This window comes from Panthera onca, chromosome E3 (assembly GCF_046562875.1).
Source record: "Panthera onca isolate mPanOnc1 chromosome E3, mPanOnc1 haplotype 2, whole genome shotgun sequence".
Classification (NCBI taxonomy): Eukaryota; Metazoa; Chordata; class Mammalia; order Carnivora; family Felidae; genus Panthera; species Panthera onca.
This window is the reverse complement of record NC_138354.1, coordinates 19,558,063-19,575,594: the sequence shown is the minus strand read 5'-3', so window position 1 is coordinate 19,575,594 and position 17,532 is coordinate 19,558,063. Positions and strand designations below refer to the sequence as shown.

Below are 17,532 nucleotides of genomic sequence, written 5' to 3'. Positions count from 1 at the left end.
TCCTACAAGAAATCCACCATCCCTGCAACTCAGCCAAAGAGAAACCATTATCATCCTGAATTCTTGCTTTTCTCCAACGAATTTTCATTCAATACAACCCCTCCCAACTTTTTTTTTTTAACACTTATTTATTTTTTGAGACAGCGTGAGCGGGAGAGGGGCAGAGACAGAGAGAGAGTCACAGATTCTGAAGCAGGCTCCAGGCTCGGAGTTGTCGGCACAGAGCCTGACGCGGGGCTCTCATGAACCGTGAGATCATGACCTGAGCTGGAGTCCGAGTCCGACACTTAACCAACTGAGCCACCCAGGCGCCCAGTTGGGATTCTCCCAACTTCTTCTCCATAAAATAACATCCCTCTCCTGTATTTGCTGGGCTAGCATATAGTTTTTGCTGTCCCTTGCTTATCCTGAATTGCAATTGTCTGCTATTCCCAAGTAAACTGTTTTTTGCTGGTAAGACAAAAACAACAAAAGGAAATTAGGAAGAGTAAAAGAAAACTTTCTCTTCACTTCTCTCTCATGCACTCAGTCACCAGGGCTAGTCCATTTTCATCCTAAGTATTTCTAGAATCAACTTCCTCCTCTTTGGGGGCTCTTCCCTTCCCAACCAGAACCAATTCAATAGCCTCCTTTGTGAGCTGTCTTCTATCTTTTGCTCTTTACCTACACTCTACACAGAAAGAACTTCCTTGGTATTAGTCATGTGCTCCTCCTGCTCAATACCCTTCAAAGGCTCCCAGGGCCTCAGGATAAAATCCAAGCCTGACAGTTGACTGGAGCCTTATTTATAGTCCCCATTTCATTTCCTTCCCAAGATACTCTGCCACACACAGAGGGAATTTGAGGGCAGTAAACTGCTTGGGATATATAAGCAGGAGTTAACCTGGCCTGATTTTTTTTTAATACTCTTTTTTTTTTTAAGTTTACTCATTTTTGAGAGAGAGAGAGAGAGAGAGAGAGACAGAGACAGAGAGAAAAACCCCAACGGGAGCTCAGCACAGAGCCCAATGCAGAGCTCAAACTCATGAACCACGAGATCATGACCTGAGCCGGAAACCAAGAGTCGGACGCTTAACCAACTGAGCCACCTAGGTGCCCCCAGATTTTTTTTTTTAAGTTTGTTTGTCTATTTAGTAATCTCTACATCCAACTTGGGACTCAAACTCATGACCCCGAGATCAAGAGTCTCACACTCCTCCCACGGAGCCAGCCAGGAGCCCCTAACCTGGCCAGATTTGCATTTTCTAAAACTCCCCCTGGCTGCAGGGTGGAGGGGAGATGAGAGGGAAGCCAGAGAGATCAGTAAGGAAAGTGTTCATTCATTTGTTTATTCACCAAATGTTTACTATGTGTGTGTGTGTTTTTTTTTTTGTTTGTTTTCTAAATCAGGTACTGTGCCAGGTGCTGGCGAAATAGCAAGGGACTAGACAAAGTTCCCAACCCCATGGAGCTTTGATTCAAGTTTTGGGGACCTGGAAGGGTAAAGGGGGACAGGTAATAAACAAGTTAATCAATAAACAATTTCAGATGGTAAGAAATCATCTAATGGCAGACAGGTGATAGAGGGACCTACTTGAGACAGGATGGTGAGGGAAGGCCTCACCGAAGAGGTGTCTTCTGAGGTGGGGAACAGCTTGGTATGTTCAAATAAGATGTTTAGTTTCATTAGAAACTGTCATATTCCTGGGGCACCTGGGTGGCTCAGTTGGTTGAGCGTCCCACTCAATTTCAACTCAGGTCATGATCTCGAGGTTCGTGGGACTGAGCTGAACATCTGGCTCTGCGCTGAAGTGTGAAGCCTGGTTGGGATTCTCTCTCCCTCTCTCTCGCGCTCTCTCTCTCTGTCCCTCCCCCACTCTCTCTCAAAGTAAATAAAGAAAACTGTCACACTTTTTTTTTTTAAGTTTGTTTAATCTCTACACCCAACATGGGGCTTGAGCTTGGGACCCCAAGATCAAGAGTCACATGCTCATCCAACTGAGCCAGTCAGGCACTCCAGAAACCATCACACTCTTTTCCAGAGAGGCTATACCGTTTGCATTTCCCATCAGGAATGCAAGAGAACTACAGTTTTTCCGTATACGTACCTGCATTTGGTATTATCACTCTTTTTTAAAAAAAATTTTTTTTCAACGTTTTTTATTTATTTTTGGGACAGAGAGAGACAGAGCATGAACGGGGGAAGGGCAGAGAGAGAGGGAGACACAGAATCGGAAACAGGCTCCAGGCTCCGAGCCATCAATCCAGAGCCTGTCGCGGGGCTCGAACCCACGGACCGCGAGATCGTGACCTGGCCGAAGTCGGACGCCTAACTGACTGCGCCACCCAGGCGCCCCTATCACTCTTTTTAAATTTAATAAATTAAGCCATCCTGGGAGGCGTGTAGTGATTATCTCCTTGTGGTCTTAATTTGCATTTCCCTAATGGCTAACGATGTTGAACATCTTTTCATGCATAGATTTCCCATCTCTGACCTCAGTGAAATGTCTATTCCTGTCCTTCGCCCATTTTCAAATCGTAATTTTCTAGAAGATTTTAAACAGGGATGACATATCGGTTTTGCAAAGATCACTCTAATTGCTTTGAGAATTAACTGAAGGAGCCAAAAGGCGACACAGGGGAACAGTTAGGAGGCATTGTGGAAGTTCGGGAGATAGGTGGTGCGGCTGAAGAAAAAAGGGAGACCTTCTGGAATATTGTCCTTTGGAGGTAGAGCTTCCAGGATTTGGAGGCTCCTGGAATGTACTCCACAGCGGGAGAAACGGGTTTGGGAGAACGGGAATCAGGATACTGCACTTGTTTGAGCTGCCGGTCACCCGTCACCGTCTAAGGGAAGATGTCAGGTCGCCGGTGGCCAAGTTCATAGATAAAGAGACCTTGATTTAGGCCAGTGGCCCAGGGAGGAGAGGGATTTGCGAGGCACTGGCAGGGGGGAGGGGGATTAGAAGGGGGATTAATGGTTGAGTATCAAGGTGGGGGTGGGGACGTGGAAGGTTCTGACTTCTCCAACGGATAAGGGGACCCCGGCGCCCAGAAAAGTTAAGCTGACCCAGCCCTGCCGCGGAGGTACAGGCAGGGGGTACATTACAATTCGCTGTAACGTAAGCCAGGCATCGGCAGCAGGGGACCAGGGGCCCATCTAGGGGCTGGCTGCGGGACTCGGGAGACACCGCGAGAGCTTCGCCTTCTTTAGGCTGAGGCCGGCGGGCGTCTCCGAGGAGGTGTAACTTGAGCAGAGTTTCCAAGGTCACGCGGAAAAGCCAGAAGACCTCTGATGAAAGAACTTCGGGGTTTGAAGGACAAGCGCCCTTCTCGAACATCGCTGCCCAGGAAAGAAGGCGGGGAGGGGCGGGGCCTGGAGCCGCGGCCGGGCTCCGGCTCGGAAATCTTCGGCCCAGGCTCGGCAATCAACCTCCAGCTGCGGCCTGGGCCTGGAGCCCGGGGCCGATCCGGAAACAGCCGAGCGGATCCGGAAACAGCCGAGGGGACCCGGAAGGGGTGAGCGCCGTCACCAGGGAGTGCTGGAACCCGCCGTTTGCGCGGAGGCGATGGCGGCAGCTGCGCCGGCGGTCGCGGGCGAGGATGGCCGGCGACAGCAACAGGGGGCCGGTACGTGAGGGCGCGTCCATGCACGCGAGGGGCGACGGAACCGGAGGCGGGGCCGAGCTCGGAGCCGGGGGACGGGGGTGGTGAGGGGAGCCTGGAGAAAGGGGCGGGGCCACGCCGCCGGGAGAGAGAGGGGGCGGGGCCTGCGGCCACCGGAGGAGGGGGCGTGGTCTGGCGGGGCAGTGGCAGGTGAAAGGTGGGGTTCGGGGAGGGGAGGGGCGGGGCCGTTGGAAGGGAGGGGTCTAGCCTGGAAAAAGAGGGGGGGTGGGGTGGGCGGGGCTCCAAGCAGCACGTGGCACGACGAGGTGAGAAGGAGGCGGAGGAAGAGGCGGGGTCGGGAGCGGGGCGGGGCCAGGCGAAGGTGCGAGGATCGCGGCTGCGGTACTAGGTGGCAGGACTTGCAGATTTCGTAGTCTGGGGTATGGGGAACGTGGGAGTGATGGGAAAAGAAGTTGACCCCTGTCCTCTACAGCGCCGGACCCCCATTCCCAGGAGGGCGCGAAGGCTGAGGCCGAGTCAGAGGAGCTTGGCCGGCTTCGGGCGGAGCTGGCAGGCGCCCTGGCAGAAATGGAGACCATGAAGGCTGTGGCGGAGGTGAGCGAGAGCACGAAGGCGGAGGCTGTGGCTGCAGTGCAGCGGCAGTGCCAAGAGGAGGTGGCTTCTCTGCAGGCCATCCTGAAAGGTGAGGCAGGGACTCTTCCCAGACTCCCTGGCGGCCCCCTAAGAGGGAAATGCATGACAAGAAAGGGGTAGATAAGCTGTGGGTAGGTTAGCACGGCTGCCGAGCACAGGACAGGCCTAAGGGCCCAGAGGAAGGGGTCCCCCTTTCTGATTTGGATAGAGGTCCTGCCTGTGCTAGAAGCAGTTCTGTGACTTCACTAACTTTAGCTCCGAGCCTCTGCCTGTACCCTTGCCTGGTGTCATTTCTTGTCCCTCACCGATGACTGATCAACCCTGAAGATGAGCAACTTTTCAGTTCCTGGAACCGGCCTCATGTAAGCCCCTGGGCTTCAGACTCCTCTCTGGGCCCAGTCTCTGTGAGTCTAACCCTCCGGTTTCCTTCCTTCCTCAAGCACCCCTACATTTGCACTGTCTCACACATGTTCAGACTTCCCTCCCTGCCTCCCATTCTCTGTACTTGAGATGCACCAGCTCACCGGGCCCCAGATCTTCCAGCCTCTGTTCTTTTTTTTTTTTTTTTTAATTTTTGTTTAACGTTTATTTATTTTTGAGAGAGTGAGACAGAGCATGAGTGGGGGAGGGGCAGAGAGAGGGGGGCACACAGAATCCAAAGCAGGCTCCAGGCTCTGAGCTGTCAGCACAGAGCGGCACAAGGCTCGAACTCACGGACCGCGAGATCATGACCCGAGCGGGAGTTGGATGCTTACCCGGCTGAGCCACCCAGGTGCACCCCTGCCAACCTCTGTTCTTATTTCCCCCTTGTCCTCTAGTCTGAGTCCAGAGTCTCTGAAATAGTCTCCAGCCCTGTCCCACCCCTCTGCTTCTGTGGCCCCTGCTGGAGTGAAGCTCTTGACAGCTCCCCTGGATGGTGCCCCGGCCTTCTCACAGGTCCAACTCTATAGTCTGGCCTTGACATTGGCTTCCAGAGTAAACTTCCTAAAATTCCCATCTCACCGAGTCATTTCCTTTTCTAACAACCACTGCTGGCTCCAGACTTCTCTGGGGCCGTACTTCCTGCATTTCAGGCGTCCACATAGCACCTGTGTGCCATGGCTGTCTCATACAACCTACTCTGTCATCTACTTAGTATTCGTTCTTTAGATAGACCGTTTTGTAAAAACTTGCATACATTTATTTAAGTTTGCTTATTTTTTTGAGAGAGAGAGGGAGCCAGAGCAGGGGAAGGACAGAGAGAAAGAGAGGGAGAGAGAGGATCGCAAGCAGGCTCTACACTGACAGCAACGGGTCGTGAATTCACGAAACATGAGATCATGACCTGAGCTGAAATCAGGAGTCAGATGCTTAACTGATTGAGCCACCCAGGCGCCATGCATACGTTTATTTTAAAAGAAACTTCCATGATACCTGGATGGGTGCCTGGGTGGCTCAGTTGGTTAAGTGTCCAACTTGAGCTCAGGTCATGATCTCGTGCATGGTTCGTGAGTTTGAGCCCCATGTCAGGCTCTCTGCTGACAGCTCAGAGCCTGGAGCCTGTTTCAGATTTTGTGTCCCCCTTTTTTTGTGCTCTCTCTCTCTCTCGAAATGTAAACATCAAAAAATTTTTTAAAGAATAATAAAAGAAACTTCCACGGTACCTGGTTGACTCCGTTGGTAGAACATGTGACTTTTTTTTTTTTGAAGTTCATTTATTTCTTTTGGGAGAGAGAGAGAGCGAGTTGGGGAGGGGCAGAGAGGGAAGGAGACAGAGAATCCCAAGCAGGCTCCGTGCTTTCAGCACAGAGCCCAACTCAGGGCCCGATCTGATTGCAGGAACTGTGAGCTCATGACCTGAGCCCATACCAAGAATCAGACGCTTAACCACCCGAGTCATCCAGGTGCCCTAGAACATGTGACTCTTGGTCTCAGGGTTGTTTGAACCCCACGTTGGGTATAGGATTACTAAAATAAATACATTTAAAAAAAAAATAAGTAAGTAAAAAATAAAAGAGGGGTGCCTGGGTGGCTCAGTCAGTTGGGTGTCCAACTTTGGCTCAGGTCATAATCTCGCGGTTTGTGAGTTCCAGCCCCGTGTCAGGCTCTGTGCTGACAGCTCAGAGCCTGGAGCCTGCTTCGGATTCTGTGTCTCCCTTTCTCTCTCTGCCCCTCCCTAACTCATGCTCTGTCTCTCTGTCTCTCTCTCTCTCCCAAATATAAATAAACATTAAAAACAATAAAAAATAAAACTTCCTGTCTGTATAAGAGAAACCAAGGGTGTCCTAAATATGATAATACAGGTTTCCCCCACTATATAAAAGTAGAGTATTCCAATGGAAATTTTCTAAGCCAAAATAGCATGTAAAGTGAAGAAACAATTACCATTAATTGACGTGGAAAATTGTTCGAGTGGTCCCAGACCCAAAAAATAGCCCCCCTCAGGTTTTTCTGATCCTGTAGGAGACGTTTGGCTAATGAATGCCCAAAATAAATGGAGATAAAAGCACGGGTGACCATAGACACAGTTCGAAGCTTTGATGCCCCCAGAGGCTGAGTGTAGTGCCCTGGGAGCTTGCTGGGGCCACTCTTGCTGTTCCGGATATGTGCTGCCTCTGCCACGGATCCCTGTAAAACAAACACTACACGCTGTTTTCACTTTTTGTCTGTTTTATTTATTTATTTTTTGTAAAAGTGAAAATCTTTGATTTCTCCTGGTAAAAGCAGGTAGTAATGTAGGATTATTGTAAAAACAAAGTGGTATAATGTGAACTTTTGAAAAGTGGGGCACACCTGTAGTTGTCACGGTCACGATCATCATCCTAGTTAACGTTTATTGAGCACTTACTGTGGGCCAGGCTCTGAGTTAAGTACTTTTTTTTTTTTTTAAGTTTATTTTTTTTGTCGGAGAGGGGCAGAGAGAGAGAATCCCAAGCAGACTCCGTGCTGTCAGCACAGAGCCCGACGCGGGGCCCGAACTCACGAACTGTGAGATCGTGGCTTGAGCCGAAGTCGGACGCTTAACTGACAGAGCCACCCAGACGCCCCTCACATAAAAGGTTTTTAAAAAGCCTTTTTAAAAAACGCTTAAAAAAAAAAAAAAATTAAAAAGTGGCCCCGTTCCACCCACCATCACCTCTACCTCCCACTGACCTGTAGGATAAATCCGAACCCTTTGGTAGGGCGTGCACGGTCTCAAGAGCCATGCCCTGCCACCCTGTCCCCGCTTTCCAGCACGTCTCTGCGGGGGCCTTCACCCCAGCTCTTGCGACATGCCCACCGTGCCCCCGATACACCATCTACTTTCCCACTTCTGAGCCTCTGCTTGCACCGGTGCTGTGCTAATGTGTCCTTCTTTCCGCCACCTGCTGGTGTCCTCTCGTGGCCAGGCAGGCGGAGTGAAGAGCTCCGTGCTCTAGGATCCGCAAACCCCGGAGTGGTCTTCTTGGGGATGTTCTCCCGCTGCTTTGTCACTATTTCCGCAGCTTCCTTCCCCGTCGGAACGTGGGCTTCTGGCGTCCGGGTTTGTGATCGATTCGTTTCTCTAGTTCCAGAGCCCCACGCGGAGTCTGGTCCAGAGTAAGAACGTACTACTGTCGTTGGAGGTTGATCGTTATTGGTACATATTAACAGGAGTAGATATCGTCTCTTCAGCATTTGTTATGCACCGGGAGGAGGGCTGAACACCTTCCAGGTGTCATTTCATTTGATAACCCAGCGGGGTAATCGTAGTGTCCCCGCTTTGCGGCAGAGGACCCCGGCGCAGAGGCTCACGACCCGGGGCCGTCTGTCCACAGAGCCCACAGTCTCCATCGCTGCGGTGAATTGCCTCGCAGAGAGCAGCAGTGATAGAGCACCCCCTCCTCACCCCCAGGGAGGGCCAGCGCGCTGACCCTCCCTCTCCGCTGCCCTTCCTGCCCCTCCAGACTCCATCAGCAGCTATGAAGCCCAGATCACTTCTCTGAAGCAGCAGCAGCAGCAGGACTGTGAGGAGAAGGAGCGGGAGCTGGGGCGCCTGAAGCAGCTGCTGTCCCGGGCTCACCCCCTGGACTCCTTGGAGAAGCAGATGGAAAAGGTTGGGGTGACCTCCCCCGGCCCCGGGATATAGAAAGATGTTGAGGCAGTCAAGGTGACCACGGGGCACAGGGATTGTCGGGCAGATCGTTGGGAGCAGGGCACCCAGTCATAATTCTGGGTGTGGCATGTACTGGCTCCAGACTTGGCAAGGTCCTGGCCCTGCCACTTTCTGGAGGGCTGGCCAGGTTTGTTTACTTCCAAAATGAAGGAGATCGTGTAGGCGGAAGGGAGCTGACACTTCAGGACAGCTTTCACACACAAGGCACTGTGATAACTGCGGGCCAGACCCCGTCTTTCCCCTGAAAGAGAGCTCCGTTAGACCCATTTCACAGATGAGTAAGGTGAGGTTTGAAGGAGTTCAGTGGGTCTCCCCAGGCTGTGCGCATAAAAAAAGCAGAGTGGGAATTTCAAAACCTAGGCAGTCTGGTTCTAAAATGTTTGTCTAGGCGGTCTGGTTTTTGTTCTTAATCTCTACGGCGCATCGCCCCCCCCCCCCCCCATTACTACTGGTGTCATTAACAGGGGGTGGGAGCTGATTTGCTGATCTTTCAAAGCAAATTCGCATCGTTCCCTCATTTCATGCACGAGGAAACTGAGGCTCGGGAAGTGTAGTAACCGGCCTGGGTAGAAAGACAAAATCAAAATAGGAGTCCAAGAAAGGAGGCTTGTGACGCACGGCTTGCAGGCAGAGGCTGCTGCTCGTGCTCGAGTGTTGCTGGGGAGCAGTTACACAGGGCGGTGAGGGAGAGGGCTCTGCAGGGTGGAGGCCTGGTGCGGTGAGCAGAAGCACAGGGGGCCTAGAGACATGGCAGTTCAGCCCCGGCCCGCCTCCTGCGTCCTGCCGTCGTCCACCCAACGCATGGCATCTGCACAGCGTATACTCCCGGGCTTCAGATGGGACCGAAGTGTTTTGTCTGGGCCACGCGGGCCTCCCCGGCCTGTTGCAACTGTTCCCGCAAGGGATTTGGAGGGTTAAGCTGAGCTTGCTTGAGACAGGATTTTGAGTGATTCAAGAGGCAGAAATGGCATGGATTGGAAGAGGATGGGTAACCGGCAGATTTCAGTCTTGGACAGCTGGGTAGGTGACCTAAAGCCCAGAGGAGGAGAAATGTTGTCGTGAGTGGTTCAGATTTGGCTGTATTTGGATAGAGGAGCCTGTGTGACATTCAGAGATGGCCAGAGACCATTGCCTTGGCTGTGCAGGTTCAGCAGGATCCCAAACCTGAAAGCAGACCAAAAAGAAATTGCTAGCAATGTGGGGGTGATGGGACTAAAGGACGTACAAGTTAGGATGAAATTTGAAAACCCAAACCAACAGTGGCTTAAATAAGATAGAAATTTATTTTCCTTACAGTCCACAGGTAGACATTCTAGGACTGATGCCAGGTCAACAGGTCACTAGGAACCCAGATTCCTTTTAGGTTACTGTCTTGCCGTAGGTAGCTTATTGCCTCATGGCCCAAGATGACTGCTGGAGTGCCAGCCATTATGTCCACATTCTACCCGGCGAGGAGGAGGGGGAGGAGTAAAGAAAAGCCCACCCTCTCCCTTTAAGGAGTTGCCCTGGAAGTTTGCATTTACATCTCCTTTGCTGGAACTTGGCCATGCTTAGTTACAGGGAAGGTGAGAAATGTGGATGGTGTTGTAGGATTTAGGGCACGCGCCCAACTATAAATGCAAGCTTCTGTGATAAAAGAAACAACTGAAAATGGATGTCGGGGAAGGAGAGAATGAGCGAGTGGGTACCAGGAAGATAGTCGCGACTTTGGCTTCTTTACCTGCCGTGTGACCTGGGCAAGTCGCATAAGCTCCCGGAGCCTCTGTGTTTTTCTCTTTAAAATGGGGAGGCCCGGCACCCTCTTGGGAGGATTAGAAGGGCTGACGAGCTTGGAGAGAAGGCTCAGAACAGACCCTAGGGGTCCAGTAGTCGGGAGGGGGACGGCTGCTGCCCAACCTCCCTTCCTCCAGGCCCATGAGGACTCGGAGAAGCTTCGGGAGATCGTGCTGCCCATGGAGCAGGAGATTGAGGAGCTGAAGGCGAAACTGCTCAGGGCGGAGGAGCTCATTCAAGAGATCCAGGTGAGGGGGCGGCCGGGGGGTTGCTGCGGGAAGAGGGGGCGCCGCAGGACCCCGGCCCCCCAGCCTCTTCCCTGCCCCTTCCCCTAGAGACGGCCCCGGCCTCCCCCCTCCTTACACGGCTCCGCGGAGTTGCTGCCCCTGTCCCGGGACCCGTCGCCCCCGCTGGAGCCTCTCGAGGAGCTGAGTGGAGACGGGGGCGCGGCGGCCGAAGCCTTCGCCCACAACTGTGACGATAGCGCTTCCATCTCTTCCTTCTCCCTCGGTGGCGGGGCCGGCAGCACGTCCCTGCCCCGCAGCCGCCAGGGCCTGAGCCCCGAGCAGGAAGAGACCGCCTCTCTGGTGTCCACGGGCACCCTGGTCCCCGAGGGCATCTACCTGCCCCCTCCTGGTTACCAGCTCGTCCCGGACAACCAGTGGGAGCAGCTGCAAATGGAGGTGAGTGGAGGGGGCGGAGCGGCCTGCCCACGCGCTCGCATCCACCTCCCCCTTCCCCGGATGCTCCCCGGGCACCCCCTGTGTCCACCCCTGGAGCTCGAACTGGGGCTCAGGCAACAGAGGCAGGGTGGCCGGTTGAGAGATGCCCCCCCACCCCCCGACCCTCACCCCACCGAGATGGAGAAGGCAGGCCCGAGGGGCATGGTGAGGAGGGCAGGCCTCCGCTCGGAGGCTGAGACCGAGGCGGCATCCGTGGCAGGGCCGGCAGCTGCAGAAGGACCTGGAGAGCATCAGCCGAGAGCGGGACGAGCTGCAGGAGGGTCTGAGACGGAGCAACGAGGACTGCGCCAAGCAGGTGGGCCCCGCTCTGCCGCGGCCCCGGCAGGGCCCCCCGGCGGCGGCCTGCCTCCCGGCCCCGACCTCACCCTCACCTCCTTCCACCCACAGATGCAAGTGCTCCTGGCCCAGGTCCAGAACTCAGAGCAGCTGCTGCGGACCCTGCAGGGGACCGTGAGCCAGGCCCAGGAGCGGGTTCAGCTGCAGATGGTGAGGGCTGGGGGCCGGGCACGAGGGAGAGGAGTGTGACGGGGATTGGCCGAGAGGGGCACGTGGAAAGGTCAAGACACCTGTCCTGCCCCGCCCCCCGGCGGCTCAGGCTGTGCCCTGGAGTTGGTGTCGGTCGGGCGCGCGAAGGGTTTCCAGGGCACCGGGCGCTGCGGTCAGAGCAAGGGTTCTGCGTTCGCACGGGGCCCCCCACGCACCAGCTCGGTGATCCTGAGCTGACCCCACGAGCTTGGAGCCTCTGCCTCGGCTCCTTGAAATCGAGATGGTGGGACCTGGCGTGCACAGTCGTGCGGCTTAAAAGCAAGGCTTGCAGAACCGGATACTCCCCGAGCCCAGCCGGGAAACGTACATGATTCTCCTGGGCCAGGTGTAGACAGGAAGGCGCGCTGTGGCCGAGCCGAGAGGACCGCAAAGGGCGCCGCTGCCCCTCGGCTCTGTGACCGGAGCCACATGGGAATGCGGGCTCGGTGCTGCCAGGTTTTCTGATTTGTCAAGAGAAGCCAGAAGCCTGGGTATTTGCGTGCTGTCTCCTGACGTTTAAAGTTGACAACTAATTAAAAAAAACTTTTTTAACGTTTATTTTTGAGAGAGAGAGCGCGCGCGCGTGTGCATGCGCAAGTGGGGGAAGGGCAGAGATACAGGGAGACACAGAATCCGAAGCAGGCTCCAGGCTCCAAGCTGTCAGCACAGAGCTTGACAGGGAGCTCGAACCCATGAGCCGCAAGATCATGACCCGAGCTGAAGTCAGACACTTAGCCGACTGAGCCACCCAGGCGCCCCTAAAGTTGGCACCTAATTGAAGCTTAAAAACAACGAAAAAAAAGTACGGACCAAATAAAACACTCGAGGTGGCCCGCCACTTGTGACCTCCAAGCCACCGAGGCAGGTGTATAAAGGGGATGCCTGGGTGGCTCGGTCGGTTGAGCATCTGACTCCTGATTTCGGCTCTGGCCGTGATCTCACGGTTTGTGAGTTCGAGCCCCACATCGGGCTCTGTGCTGATGGTGCGGAGCCTGCTAGGGATTCTGTCTGCCTGTCTCTCTGTCTCTCTCTGCCCCTTCCCATTCATGCTCTCTCAAAAAAAAAAATTAAAAGAAGAGTGTATAAGAAGCTTGGGCGCCAAAGGCACTTAATAAAGGGTGCTTCTTCCTTTCTCAGCAGCAGAGGGTGTCAGGAGGGGGGGGTCAGGGTTTGGCCTCACGGGGCTCTGGCGACACCCTGTCCCCCTCATCCCCCTCCTACTGACTATGCATCCCCAGGCAGAGCTGGCCACATCACACAAGTGCCTGAGCCACGAGGTAAAGCGGCTGACTGAGGAAAACCAAGGACTCCGGGCCGAGCAGCCGCTGTCTTCAGCCCCCCGGGGCCTGGAGCAGGATGAGGGTCACGAGGAGTCACTGCCCAGCTTGGTGCCGGTAAGGGGAGTGTGGGTGCTGACAGCCCGGGGGCCACCCTGCTGGCCCTTATCCTCCACGCATAGCAGAGCATTGGCCTGGGACCATACCCCCTTCCCAGCCTCGGTGTAAAGAGAAGATGAGTTGCAGAGCGCTTGACGTGAAGGAGGCAGTGATTTGACTGTTGTTGTTGTTGTTGTTGTTTTTTAATTTTTTAATGTTTATTTTTGAGAGAGAGAGAGAGAGAGACAGAGCGAGAGTGGGGGAGGGCAGAGAGAGAGGGAGACACAGAACCTGAAGCAGGCTCCAGGCTCCGAGCTGTCAGCACGGAGCCCGATGTGGGGCTCGAACTCACGAACTGTGAGATCACGACCTGAGCTGAAGTTGGACGCCTAACCGGCTGAGGCACCCAGGCACCCCTGGTTTGTTATTTTCAAGTGAGAGCCACAAAACTGAATTCATCGTCATCTTGGTTTATTACCAAGCTGTGTTCGTTGACTGTGTTCGCCAAGTTGTGCGTGGCTCTGTGGACCGAGTTCATTAGGAACCTGAAGGTCACCCGGAACCCTTGCCCACCCTGAGAGCTACGGCCTCTGCCTCCTTCCGTGCGCCCCCGTAAGCCCCTGGGTTCAGTTTCTGCCGTCCTGACCTTTGATTGAACTGAGGGTAATCCTACAACTGGGTGTCCTCATGGGACTGTGGGGGACTCTCAGTGTCTCTGAGATCCTGGTGGATCCCCTGTCGTTCTCTTGCTCTCTTTTGGTATCATTTTTGTTGTTCTACATGCGCGTCTGTCCAAATAGCGCAGTGCTTTTGTTTTCTGAGCGTTACAAAACGGTGTCCCGCTCTAGGCAATTTTCGGGAACTTTCTTCCCTCAGCGCCGTGCCGGCGGGTCCCTCCAGCCCTGGCGGTGTGGCCGCTGTAACGTGTTCACTGCCGGCTCTGTCCGTCCACTCTCCTTGGGAGCGGCCATGGGGTCCTTTCCCCTTTTCAGTTCCCTCCCTCCGTTCCTTTGTCCCCTTCCCCGCCCCGTCCCCATCGGGCTGCTGGCCCGCCGGGCAGGTGACCGGCCTCCCTTGCAGGAGCTGCAGCAGCTGGTGCACCACACGAGGCAGGAGGCGCGGGCCCAGCAGCAGGCCCGGGAGCACGAGGCTGAGCGCCTCCGGATTGAGATCGTGACGCTCCGGGAGGCGCTGGAGGAGGAGACTGCGGCCAGGGCCAGCCTGGAGGGCCAGCTGAGGGTGCAGCGGGAGGAGACAGGTGAGGGCGGAGGAGGGGAGCCGCCCCGGCCTCGCCCCCGGGGAGGCTGACCTCCCCACAGGGGAGCACCCGGGCAGCAGATGGGGAGAGAGAGGAGACCACGTAAGAACAAGCCTTGACCTCTCTTTTTTCCTTTCCATGCAGAGGTGATGGAGGGTGAGTATGGGCTGGAGCCTGGCCCGGGCGGGGGGGGGGGGGGGGGGGGGGGGGAGGAGCAGGGCAGGGAGGGTGCGGGCCTGACGTCCGGCCCCTGCCTGACTTCCCAGCCTCCCTGTGCAGCCTGAGGACGGAGATGGAGCGGATCCAGCAGGAACAGAGCAAGGTGAGGCTGGACTCCGGGGCCAGACTCCGTGACGGCGGGAGGGGCGGCAGCGTGGAGACCCCCGCCGGCCTCTCCCGCCCTTTCTGTCGCCTTTAGGCCGGGTGGCAGGAAGGCCCCGAGGTAGCCACCGGGCTCCGGCCTCACAGAAGAGGTCAGGGTCAGGGACGGTGTGGAAGGGACACCCCTGGCCAGGCATCTTGTTTCCTTGGCCGCACGCCGTCCCATCTGGTGCCAGCCCCAGCTCTGCGTCCTGTCCCCCCAGGCCCAGCTCACAGACCTCCTCTCAGAACAGAGGGCCAAGGTGCTGCGGCTGCAGGCTGAGCTCGAGACCAGTGAACAGGTGCAGAGGGATTTTGTACGACTGTCCCAGGCCCTGCAGGTACAGTGTGTCCCCTTCCCATCAGGCTGGCATGATCCAGGTGGCTTGTTCTAGATCCTGCGAGGACAGCCTTCCAATTAGGGGAGTTCCCTTCCTCTTCCCGAGGCCGGCGTCCTCCTCTCCTCTGAGTTATTGCCCAAAAGAAATTGAAGGCTGTGTGCGTCTGTCTTTGGACACGTGGAGTCCTGGGCCCAGAGCCTGGCATGCCACGTGTGGCATATTGTGTCAGCCCCACCTGCCCAGCCCGCGCTGCATCAGGCCACTCTGTCAGGACCCATTTCTTCCCCTAGACCCACTTTCACTGTGGGTTGGGAAGATGGGGCGCCTGGGCGTACCGGTCCCGGGCCCTCGCCCCTTGGAGGGCTGGCAGGGGGGGCGGGGGCTACGTTTCCCCGCCAAGCACCCTTCTCCTGCCTCGCCGGGCCCCACAGGTGCGCCTAGAACGGATCCGCCAGGCCGAGAGTCTGGAGCAAGTGCGCAGCATCATGGATGAGGCGCCCCTCAGGGACATCAGGGACATCAAGGACACCTGAGGGGCTAGCACCCACCCACCCCGGGGGAGACTGCCTTTCCCCACTCCTGAACCAAGAGGCCTGGGCTGTGGGGGTCTCGGGATAGTGTCTTCATCCTCTCCAAGCCTAGGGGTGAGGTGCCGGGGCCGCCGCTTCCCTGTCTCTCTAGCGCCTCCTCCCAGGGGTGGCTGGCCTCCTGCCCCCAAGGATGACACCCGGGTGGAGTCCCAGCCCCCTCCGGGAACCAAAGGTGCAGGCTTAGCCCTGCGGCCTCCTGGCTGCCATGCTGCCTCCTGGGTCCTGGTCCTCCTGCTGCCGTCTCCTGAGCCAGAGTAATAGCCACATCGCTTCCCCGACGCACAGCCGAGCTGTGAGCGGCAGCTGGGGGCCTCTGGCGCGTGGCCACGGGTCCCTCCACCCGCGCACCCCGGGACGGGCAGCTGCTCTCTGGACCGCATGACACTAAGATGCTTGTCCCCAGGGGCCCAACCCAGGCCCCAAGATGTGCACAGAGGCAAGGCCAGACTTTTCTGTCATTTATTTTCAATAAATAAGCAGCTCAGCTCAGTCCGTCGCCTTGTCCCTGCGAGCCCCGTGGGGTTGGGGAGGGGAGGTTTTCCAAGAGCAGGAGGGAGGGAAGGTGGGTTGTTGAGGGGGTTGGAAAAGTGAAAGGGACCATGGTGTTTATAAACAGAAAAACGTTGGGGGTGGGGGGACGGGGAGGGCACGTGGGAGTCTGTGCCACAGCTCTGCCTGAAGATGCGTCACTATCAGGGCGGGGAAGAAGGGGCAAAAAGGACTGATTACTTCCTTCTTTCATCTTCTGGATCTGGAAGGAGAAAGGGAAGGATGAGGCAGGGGGTGGGAGAGGAGGGGAAAAGTCCCTCCCGGGCTCTGTGTCCCCCCGGCCCCTGGCACACTCACCTGGAGGGTCTCCCCAGCCCCCTGGACTCACCTGTGTCCCAGAGCCCACTCCCCCCCAGCACTGTAGCCCGGGCAGACAGCTCAGCGCCCAGCGCAGCGCAGCGCAGCCCAGCCCAGCACGCACCGAGCTGCCCGAGGCGGGGCGCCGCCGACCTCACAGTGAGGGCAGCAGCCAGCCCGGCCCCGGAAGCTTGGCAGCGGCAGTGGCAGCAGGGGCTCCAGGTGGAGCAGCGAGCGCAAGTGACGTCAGGCGCCACCGAGGGGGAGAGGGGGACGCGCGGGGGGCACAGCAGCTAGGGGCGAGGGCGAGAGGGGGGCGATACCTGTGACACGGTTCAAAGAGATGGAGGAGGGGGAAACGGGTTATCCTATGGCCAGAGAGGACAGAGAGACGGTTACGGAGGGCGCGGGTGGGCGCGGAGGGCCAAGAGGGCTAAGGGGGCTGCGGGTGCCTGCACAGGTGCAGGGGAGTCGGGGCCCGGGGAAGGGGCCAGAGCACCCAGCTGAGAAGGGGGGGGGGGGGGCAGGCGCCTTTGCAGCGCAGAGGGAGGGGCCGTGTGGGACCAGGGGCGAACAGGGTGCGGAGGCGGGGGGCGTGGCTTACCCTCTAGGTAGTTCCGAGCAATGAACTTGAGGAGCTCATCGAGCAGGATGACTGGAAATGAGATCTTGAGGACCATGAGCCACTGGGTGCAGTCCAGGGCCCGGAGCTTGAAGATCATCTGGAGGGGGCGGGGGAGGGGCAGGCAGGGGTGGTGAGGACCAGCGCTGCCCTCGGGAGGGAGGGGACAGCCCAGAGCCCCGGGAGGAACCACCCGGGCCCGACGCCCTCCTCCCCTCCTCCGTCAGTGCCCCAGCCTACGAAGGCTCCCTGAGGGGCAGAGCAAGGCCCCTGGCGGAGGAGGCTCACCGGCAGAGGGTCGACATAGAGGATGAGGAAGTGCAGGGACATGGACAGGCAGATGGAGCCCAGCAGCCAGATGTTCACCCAGGGCGGCATCCGCAGAAGGGACTGGTTCTCAGACAGGCTGTGAGGCGGAGGCCGGGTGGAGGCAGAGGGGGGCAGCAGAAGAAAGCAGTGGTGAGTGGAGAGAGGACAGGGAGGACACGGTGGCCTGTGGGAGGTGGCAGGGGTGGGTGGGCAGGCCCCACCTGTTGAGAGCGTTGCACATTTCAATGGTAACCAGCACAGACAAGGCCATGGTCATGGGCTGGGGGGCCTCAAAGACCTCGCAGTCCACGCCCTCAAAGTCGGGGTTTTCCTCGTTGCACTGCATGAAGTGAGTCTGCAGGGGGAGGATTGAGGAGCTGGGATCCCACAGAAGCCTCCACGCCACCCTCTTGCTCCTCACCCTCCTTCCGCCTCT

General features: G+C 56.9%; 2 protein-coding genes across 3 annotated transcripts in view; one reads left to right on the top strand and one right to left on the bottom strand.

Moving 5' to 3' along the window:
* Nucleotides 1–3,361: 3,361 nt before the first annotated feature.
* On the top strand, nt 3,362–15,808 carry RABEP2 (rabaptin, RAB GTPase binding effector protein 2). Its single transcript, XM_060648870.3, has 13 exons — nt 3,362–3,609; nt 4,079–4,288; nt 8,145–8,293; nt 10,264–10,374; nt 10,462–10,809; nt 11,069–11,164; nt 11,257–11,355; nt 12,633–12,788; nt 13,851–14,028; nt 14,173–14,184; nt 14,295–14,350; nt 14,613–14,729; nt 15,161–15,808. Exons 1-13 carry the CDS (start codon nt 3,549–3,551, stop codon nt 15,260–15,262), a joined length of 1,695 nt encoding a protein of 564 aa, XP_060504853.3. The 5' UTR covers nt 3,362–3,548; the 3' UTR covers nt 15,263–15,808.
* Nucleotides 15,763–17,532, bottom strand: part of ATP2A1 (ATPase sarcoplasmic/endoplasmic reticulum Ca2+ transporting 1) — a 15,586-nt gene continuing 13,816 nt past the window's right edge. The window contains exons 19-23 of one of the 2 annotated variants that reach the window (XM_060648864.3): nt 17,318–17,451; nt 17,076–17,193; nt 16,770–16,887; nt 16,489–16,533; nt 15,763–16,070 (exon numbers count right to left, since the gene is read on the bottom strand). In XM_060648864.3, coding sequence (XP_060504847.1) covers nt 16,529–16,533; nt 16,770–16,887; nt 17,076–17,193; nt 17,318–17,451 — 375 coding nt within the window. In that variant the 3' untranslated portion in view covers nt 15,763–16,070; nt 16,489–16,528. The remainder of the gene's footprint in view (nt 16,071–16,488; nt 16,534–16,769; nt 16,888–17,075; nt 17,194–17,317; nt 17,452–17,532) is intronic. The other variant, XM_081791718.1, reaches the window with a different exon arrangement.